The sequence below is a fragment of the Ascidiella aspersa genome, chromosome 7 (assembly GCF_963924565.1).
Source record: "Ascidiella aspersa chromosome 7, kaAscAspe10.2, whole genome shotgun sequence".
In the NCBI taxonomy this organism is placed as follows: Eukaryota; Metazoa; Chordata; class Ascidiacea; order Phlebobranchia; family Ascidiidae; genus Ascidiella; species Ascidiella aspersa.
Genome location: NC_139453.1, coordinates 11,425,916 through 11,435,438, shown reverse-complemented (window position 1 = coordinate 11,435,438; position 9,523 = coordinate 11,425,916). Strand labels below are relative to the sequence as shown.

At 32.9% G+C, this 9,523-nt stretch overlaps 1 protein-coding gene across 1 annotated transcript in view; it reads right to left on the bottom strand.

Annotated features, from left to right (window-relative positions):
• Positions 1-9,523, bottom strand: part of LOC146137782 (cadherin-23-like) — a 72,159-nt gene that overhangs the window by 47,687 nt on the left and 14,949 nt on the right. The window contains 10 exon segments of the mRNA XM_083394442.1: positions 886-1,014; positions 1,751-1,840; positions 2,108-2,256; positions 3,079-3,193; positions 3,452-3,524; positions 3,941-4,114; positions 5,137-5,198; positions 5,419-5,583; positions 5,779-5,931; positions 6,005-6,131. Of these exon segments, the coding sequence (XP_083250568.1) occupies positions 886-1,014; positions 1,751-1,840; positions 2,108-2,256; positions 3,079-3,193; positions 3,452-3,524; positions 3,941-4,114; positions 5,137-5,198; positions 5,419-5,583; positions 5,779-5,931; positions 6,005-6,131 (1,237 nt within the window).

The window sequence follows — 9,523 nt, the reverse complement described above, 5'->3', positions numbered from 1 at the left end:
TGTTCATAAATTCTGTGATTGTCAAAGGTGTGCGTTTCGAAACTATGACAGACTCATTTGTAACGTTTTAGAAATAGGCGACGTTTTAATTTTGGAAACCCAGTTATGAGAAAAAACATCTCAATTGTTGTTGCACGCGAGTTATATATGGGATAGGTTTTTGAGTAAAACGTGGATACCAGGTAGTGCTTTAGTGGAAATATTTTCAGTCGTTTTTTGTTGTAAGAAGTATGTTTTATTTTGACTATTAATTAATTATGTAGGTTTAGACCAATTCATAACCTTTTTTCTTTATTTTTTAAATACCCATTTCTCTAATAATAAAATAACCAATATAAAAAATAATACTGTTATTTTTGTATATTAAATATACATCAGCAAGCTGCGAACAATACTCAAAATAGTATTCGATTATAAATTAATATACAGTTAAGTTGTGTCCCATAAAATAGAGAGGTGTTTCGAAAGGCCCTTATTATTCATTTCTCAAAAAGCACCTATATCAAATTTAAGAAGAAAGCATGGACTGACAAATGCCAACAGAAGAGCGTTTGTTTGCTTCTGCAACCTAAATACGTCACAGCAGAGGTAAGCAACCAACCCTTTGCAAACATAAAAAAGTTTTGAGCCCCATACAGCGTTTTGAACCTATACACAAAGCACAATGGTACTGGGCAATGGTAATGTTTGCACATTGTTTCTCATAGCTAAAGTATTTCTACACATACATCGGTATATGTTTCGTGAACAGCTTTGGCTTGACTTTTGTTAATTGACATTGTTTATTCGAAATCTTCCAATAAACTTTATATAAAGACAGATCTGATACTGAGTTCGGTTGGTGGGCAATTTTGAACTGCTTATCCTAAATCCCACTTGGCCTACCTTAAGTATCCCAATGTTGTTTGCCGTTTCGATGAGGAACATGTTTGAAGACGAAGAGCTTCCACCGTTTCCGATTTGATAATCCAGCAGATTGTTTGGCGAGCACGAGTCGCCGTCTGTTGCGTTGACCTGCAAGAAAAATTAAATCGCACTTAGAATTTCAATTGATTGACAACTCTGAAGTTTACCGGCTACTTTTTAGTTTAAGACTTTTTGACGTCGTTTTACGTATATCATCTTTAGCATGGCCAAAATGGGGTTAGGTTTTAACCGACATAGAATATATATTACACTTTTGTCTGATTGCCATCACGACATTAACCCCGTTTTCGAACTATGTTAGTTACATTTACCCTTACAAAACGAGATTGTGTGTTTTCTCACGTCAGTTTGTTAATCGTCAGATACATAAATAAGGTAACCAGACAACAACGTTATTTTCAATCTTGTATTTTTCAATCAAGTCGGAAATTTGTAACACCTATGCTGAATACTACAACATGTGATGATTTAGCCGATATTTGAATTATGTATACCATATTTAAAAGTCAAGGTAACTTTTATTTTCATTTGTTACCCTGTTTTTACGAACAGAGCAAATTGGAAATACCCTGTTTCGCATTATAATGTGGTCAAATAAGTATTTCGAGCGTAAACATGGGACGCTACTTCCCCGATTGCACGGTTATTGAGTAAACAAGCCTAAAATATGCACAAACGCGCGCAGCAAAACTTTAGTGGCTATAGGACTATAGGGTCGATCTCCCAGCAAAAGCCAATACAAACACTTAATAAGTACCAGTGCACTTTAACAGGCTTCTGAGCCGAATTCTTACGACCTCTCTCCAGCCAATTATTAACTTACCGTTGTCACTGTGACGCCGTATGTGGATTTTTCCTCCACTGTTGCGTTGTACTCAGGACTGTCAAAAGTTGGTGCTTTGTCGTTAACGTCCTGTGAAATGCAAAGGCTTCGTTTTAACTTGGGATTCGGGTTTTTGCTGTCCAAAATTTAGTTTTTTCAACACCTTTCCGGCATTTTTGAAATACTGTTTGAATACCACACCTGTATCCAAATATTCAAGGGTATCGGTTATTGAAAACATCCTAGCAATGAATTGCTCTATATAAGACTATAGTTTTCGTAACAACCTTATTTCAAGTAAAAATGTAGCAATATTGTGGGAAGTTCGGCACAAAAAATGGCTTAACAGCAATTCACCTCGACTGAAATGATCACCGTTGTGTTGGCGTGACGCTGGGGAATTCCCTGATCAGACGCCATGACGGTCAGGGTGATTGTTCCGACGCCTTCGGAGCAGTCGTCGGTCAAGGTTTCGAGGTCGACGGGTTTGTCCACAATGATTTGACCTGGAGAACAACAGCACATATTATAAGGTCCAGAGATACACTGAGCGTTGTTCACTCATCACACAACACTTTAATACTGATTTTGTCTCATCCAGGAGAACAAGACATTCAAAAATCTGATCTGTAAGGTTTTTTTTGAAACCAGAAATTTGCGCCGCTATACAGAAATCACATTCGAATTTACTTGAAACCTGGTTAATTTTGCATGTCCCATAAAATCCAAGTACCCTTTCTCATACTTAAAGTCGCTGGTTTTAACGAAACGCGAATAAAAAATAAAAATAAAACAATATTTCGTTACATTAATTTTAATAACTCTTTCGTGTTTTAAAAAAGCAAATAATCTTTTAGACAAAGGATACATGTTACACTTGGTTTCAATTTCCAGTAAAATCGAAAAACTTAAAAGCGCACATCACGCAAAAAAACGACTTTATAAGAAAGAAACAATCCACTATAAAAAAGCCTGTATAGTAAGCTTTAAGGCCTAAGTTGAATGAGTCGACGAAGATCTGCTGCAACGCGATAAAAGAGGTGGGGTTTGGACTCATAAATGATTCAGACGAGAATTCTACCAACTAAGCTACGAAAGTTCGTTTGAAAACAAGGCCGATAACATGACAAATCACTAATACGTGTTGCGTTCTGTTCTTACAGACAAGAGCATTAAAATTCATAAACACCGCGGAGAAAGCAACTAAATATTTTTTACATATTTATATTGATGTAATAGACAACTTTTGGGGTTCACTTAGTCGCCCTTAATAGGTCAATTTAAAAGGTCGCCGCACGGTAACTAATAAGAAATCTTAGAAATCCTACCGCCCTGCTGTCCGCCTGTGGCATCTGTAATATTAAAATTTCCCAACACGTCCCCATCAATGATGGAGTAAACGATTTCACTGTTCGGTGTGTTTGGTTCGTCGTCGTCCGAGGCCTGTCGATTGATATTTTATGAAGACTGGTTAAGAATGCTATTTCATCTCATATTGTCACCCATGTGTAGTTAATTGGCTTCAAAACACATTTCTAGTAGCTTGAAGCAATTGTTAGTAGCTAGAGGCCTGTTGATGTAGGGCCATGCCAACTATAAGGAACTTTCAAGAGGTAATATAAACTTTCCTTTGATTGTATGGTCATCAAACTTTCGGTTAAATAGTAGATTTTTAAATAACTTGCTAAATAGGCCACTCACGTATACAAGAACGTCCGATGAGAATGCAGTTGAATTTTCTTGCAACGTTGCGTAATATAACGACCGTTGAAATCTTAAAAATATGTCAAATAACCAAATAAAATAACAAAACTATGCAAATGGATAGACACAAATCCGTATTTCATTCCATACCAACCATAAAACTCAAAGTTTAAAAACCCGAGTAAAACTGCGATCAGACATTTTTTAAAGGAATATATATTCCGCCTGTACTGACATCGTCAGTTCAAATCCATACCGTTCTTTGGCAATATTTTAGATTGGGAATCCACTAAAGCAGTGCATTGTTGTCGGAGTGCGTTTCGAGCCAAATAAATCACAGAATTTCGACTGTAGCTAGTTTTTTTGCAACATTGTTTATTTTAAGAGTATAATATTTTTACAAAATTTTCAGCTAGGGCTAGCAGTACGCAACCTTTGTTATCCTGTAATTATTTATTTTTAATGGTTAAGGTAATATCCTTTCACATTGGGTCCATGTCGTTGACGTCCAGGACTTGAATCTCGAGAGTCGCCGTCGAGAAGCGATTGCCGCCGTCGGTTGCCGTGATTGTTACGTAGTAAACGTCTCGCGTCTCGCGGTCGAGCGACTCTGAGTTGCTAACCGTCACTTCGCCAACGGTTGGATCAACAATTTCGAACCTGTTTGGAAAAAGGGTACCAAGCTTATAGGTCAGGTCACAAATAGAGTCAAATATAAAACTTGGAGTTTAACTATTTGCCTTAACTTAATGCTTGGGGGTTTTGGCGGAACCGAGGCAACTGTTTTAGGTGTTCCTACAGCTTTCTAAAATGTATGCGCTTTTTAGAAGCAAAGGATTTTGAAATTTTTTATACAGGGGCGGATTCAGGAATTTGGTTAGGGGGAGGGTAAGAAAAACTTTGGGAGTGACGTCACAAAAGGTTTTAAAACGTGACGCCACAAAAATAAAAAACAAACACTCATGTGCAACGGAAAATCTAAACCATTGGTTAATTAAAATACGTTTGGCAGGTGGTGTACAAATGTTTTATTTCTTTGAAAGCATTGTTATTCGATAAGTGACAAAGAATATCATGAGATCACTGCAGGGCATAGATATTTTTTTAGAAATACTACGATTTTGATTTAATTAGACCTTTTAAATATTTAAACCACTAAGTTTCACCCTATGATTTCGGATCTAAATTTTGTGGTATTCCATCCATTAGTTGAGATTTATTCACTATATTTGTCAGTCAAAAACATACAAATGGCGCAGCAAATGGCTGACTTGTTTGGTTTAGAAACCAGGTCAAATCACAGCAAAATAAAATGTTTTATTCAAAAATTGGTAAACTTGTCTGATCCGAAGCCTTATTTTAATAGCACAAAACAAAAATGAAAAGTATTGAGGACAAATTGTTCAACAAGCAAAACTTTAGGTAGGCTAAATTTCCCAAAATTTAAGTAATCAAATAAAAAACAATAAGTTTAAGGTAAATTTGCCCAAAAGATTTAGTTACGTCAATGCAACACTGCTCAATTGGTTGTTTGCTTAAATGTTTCAAAAGTCCAGCTGTTTTGTCGAACAACCAACTTTTACCTGTTATTCATAATTCTGTACACTAAAAGTATTACAATATATCCCATACAGTTTTTAAAAACAATATTTGCTACAAAGTTATAAATAAATTAAACTCACACGCCGTTCGCAGATATAGTGTAGTTAATTTGTCCAAAGAGTCCATCATCAGTGTCAGTGGCCTGATAAAAGCAACAATTTTCAGAATTGAAACAATTAAATAATAAAAATTACCAAAAATAATACTTTAGACATGTCTAGGGCAACTTTTTTAAAATAACAAAAAAAATATCGCAAGACTACTGCTTGTTAAAATCAGATCTATATATGTCTATGTTGGCTCACAATAAGACACAATAGTAATATTGTACACCTATATTATTTAAAATATTTTTTCTTTACCTTGACTAAAATCACAAATGACCCATTTTTGGCATTTTCTGAAACATTTGCTTTTAGTACAGTGGTTTCAAATTCAGGGGAAGCATCATTAATATTTGTCAAGTTGACCAACACATCAGCCACTGAAGAATAATTCTCTGCAGTTCCCAATTCTTTGGCTTCAATCTGTCAAATTAACCCAAAAAACATGACTTAAAGTGTAACTAAAACAGTTAAAAACTAATAAAATGCAGTATTATATACAAACAGTTAAATAATGTTTTTAAGTATATGTGTGTATCTATGTGCCAACCCACATGATTACTGTGGAAAAAGCAAATACCAAGCTATAGTACAAAGCTTTGTAAGAAGTGTACTCACTTTGACATCAATGAATTTCTGCTTCTCATAATCAAGAAGGGTGGAGTCACGGACTCTTAAAGTCACTAAAGCTTCCCCATTTACTATCTCAGGGGAAACGGTAAACTCTTCTACTCCTTGAGTGATTTGTAAAGAAAATACAGCATTGGAATTCTGTAAACCAAATTCAGTGGTTAAATCCTTTAAGAAAATTATCTACACTGATGAAAGTATCGTAACAACTTACTACATCGATGTCCTCAACATAAATATACAGGTTTGGAATAGCAATAAAGTTGGAAGTTCCTTCTTCTAAACTTGCATTAAATATGTTCTGCTGAACCTTATTAGAAGTATTTGTTAAGTCCAATAATCTGTACAGTAAAAGAGTCAATAAAACATTTATATTGGTGGTCCATATATTTTATGTAATACAGCACTTTACATACTTAATATGCCTTACTTATAAAAGGTTGGTTTATTGTCATTAATATCATTGATTGTAATCGTTAAGGTTGCACTTGTTTGCATAGCAGAAACACCTGGAAATGTTTCGTTTGCACCTGATGGAACAACTTCTTCAGCCTAGGATTAAGTTGTTTTTTGTTAGGGAGCTTTATTGTCACTATAGAACAAGCAGACGAAAATATACCAAAGCATGTAACCTGAGGTACTTTTTGCCAAATGCAAGAGTAATAATAACCATTTCAAACTTACTCAAAAACTATTCGCAAAAAGTTTTGTAAACCTTGTAGTGCAATACCATATGCTTCTCTTTTAAATAAACAACAAAAATATATTTGGGTTTCATCAATACTACAATGTCACTGATTGTTATATTTATAAAAACTTTAACAGAGCTTTTATACCAAGTTTAACTTGTTTTAGTAAGTGAAATAAAGAAAATAAAAGAAATGAAGTGAAATTTAACTAGTTTACTACTGTTTAGTTATCTTGAATTACATTTTATTTGCAGTATAGTATTTATATTACAAAAAAAATTAATTATAAGTTTTATGGAAACAATAAAACAAGTTTACCTGAATGTTAAGTGTGTAAACTCCTCGCTTCATTGAATTAACAAGTGTTATTTCACCTGAAATATCATTAATTTCAACCAGGGAATTCAATTCACCACTTGGCAATAAAGAATAAACTACATCCCAACCCAATCCATAATCTGCATCGCTGGCAGTAACATTAAACACTGATGTTCCCTAAAAAAATTGGTAAAGAAATATATATATATGTGTAGTTCATCAAAATTTTAAGAGTAAAATTTTTCCCTTTTTACAGCTAATAAAGTAATAGATTAAAATTGAATGAGAAACAACAACAAGGTTATAGAATACTTCATTTGAATTATGACTTATGTAGCTAACTAGTTCATTACATTTCCTATAGCGTTTAATATGTACTTTTTATTGTATTTATATATTAGGATAGCTGTTTTGGTACGATAAAGTCATATTGCCATAAAATACTATGGGTAATTGTGGACAAATACAAGAAGTTGTAATGACAGTGCTTACTTTCGGTTCCATTTCATTTAGCTCAACATAATAAGGTGTACCAATGAAAAATGGAGCACTGTCAGGCCCATCTGCAACATTGATGATAACTGAAGCATTTGATGAGAGTGATATAGGTTCTCCACATCCAACATCTTCATTTCCTCTATCCTGAAGTGTTATTTTTTTTATTTTATTAGAAGTATCACTATTTATGATGACACAAATTATACTAATAATATAAAGTTTAAATTAACTTTATGTCTGTAATTTTACCACTTACTCTTGCATTAACAATGCCTTGTAATACAGGCTGATTTTCGTAATTCAGCTTCATTCCATCTTTTAATGTGATACTGCCATCATTTGCATTAACAGTCATATATGAATCATTCTTAAATAATAATGTATTGTTAAGATTTTACTTATATTAGTATAAATACACCGTCATATTCCCCACCATTGAGAATAATATAGCTTGAGCATATGCATTATCAGAATCCTCTGCTGATACTTTTGCTAAAATATCCGTCGTCCATGGATCCTGGGATAAATATAATTACAATGGTTCAACAAAAAAACATTTTTAGGCTTGATTGAATAAAATAATACTGACCTCATAAACTGTAGCAACGTACGTTGCTAATGAAAATACAGGTTCATTGTCGTTTGCATCCAGAAAAGAAATAGTTGAAGTTCGCTAGCGATCAAATAACATACAATTGGTTACCTTACATAATATTTCACTTTACAAGCCTAAAAATGTTGTTTTAGTGTTGAAAAAAAGAAAGTACTTTTTAAATTATATTATTATAAAAAAATAGTATGGCTTAATTTATAAAAAAACTTCTGAAAAAATATATTTCACTTACAATATCATTGTCAGTTCCATCAGATGCTTCAACAAGAACTTGAAGTGTTGAAAAAAGCTAAAACAATCAAAGGTAGCACACAGAAAAAAAAAGTAAATGCTATTTGCATACTTTTTAGCTAAACAACTATTACCTCTCGATCAAATTGTTTTGTTAGTGTAATAGTTCCTGAATCTTCATCGATACTGACATATTCATTAAAAGTTGTGGTTGTACTTTTATACTTTATATTACTGGTGCCAGTAGCATTTAAGGTGTATATATGTGACCCAACAGTTTCATTTTCACAGAACTTGGCTGTATCAAGATCTCCTGTCATAGTAGTTGGGTCGTGATTATTCCATGATATCATTCCTGTTGGTTAAATGAAGAGAGTTACAACAAATAATTAAAAATAAAAACAACATCTTACCTGTCACAGAATGAACAGTTAGATAAACCAGACACGACAAAAGTTGAATTCGAATCATTTCTCATAACAAATATCGTTTGACTTCAAAAACAAATAATAATCTGTATTTGAATAAAAAATCTTAATATCAAAAATTAAAGAGAAGTTTATTATGTGTTCCACAAAAGAAGCATAATACAACTTCTTTGAAATCAGTGATTCCCTATTTGAATGCAACAATGCCTTATCCAAGCTATAACATTTTAAATTCACCTTTTAAAACATTTCAGTACTTAATTAACTACTTCTAGACCTATTATCTTTAATCGCGCTTTTCCATTTCCATATTAATAATAAAAAGTCATTTAGTTTAAGGATACACTTGTAGGGTGAACAGCTGTTATTATAATTTTCCAGCCTAATTTAATCCTTTTGCTCCATCTAGTGGTCACCTATTTATTTTCAAATGTTCTTGAGCATTTTATGAAATTAGATAAACTTAACCAGATTCATACCAATTATAAACCAATTAAATTGATAAATGGGTTGAATTTCTTAGGTGTGAAAACGATATGTTAAGTTTGTTAGGATAACATAAAGAAAAATACAGCTGCGTTAACTGCTTATCTTATATAGTTCTCTTTATAATTATTGGGATTGCTAGTATAGTATTTGGGAAGTAATTTTGAACTATTGGGTAAAACAAGCAAATTTTTTATGATCACCACTGTATAACTAACTGCTTTATACAACAAAACAATTTTTTGCAAGTCCACAATCTTATGTACTGGAAGAGTGGACCAGTGAGGTGTAAACAATAAATTAAAGTTTTAAAACACTACATGTTATTTTTGATTTATTTCTGCAATATGGTAAAGAAATATCAAAATGTTTTATAAGAAGATGATGCTTTAATAAAATGAAGTTTGAGCTTTAGTTTTGTTCATACAACATTGCGTTTATTTTTCTTTAAATCACTAAGTATAACTACT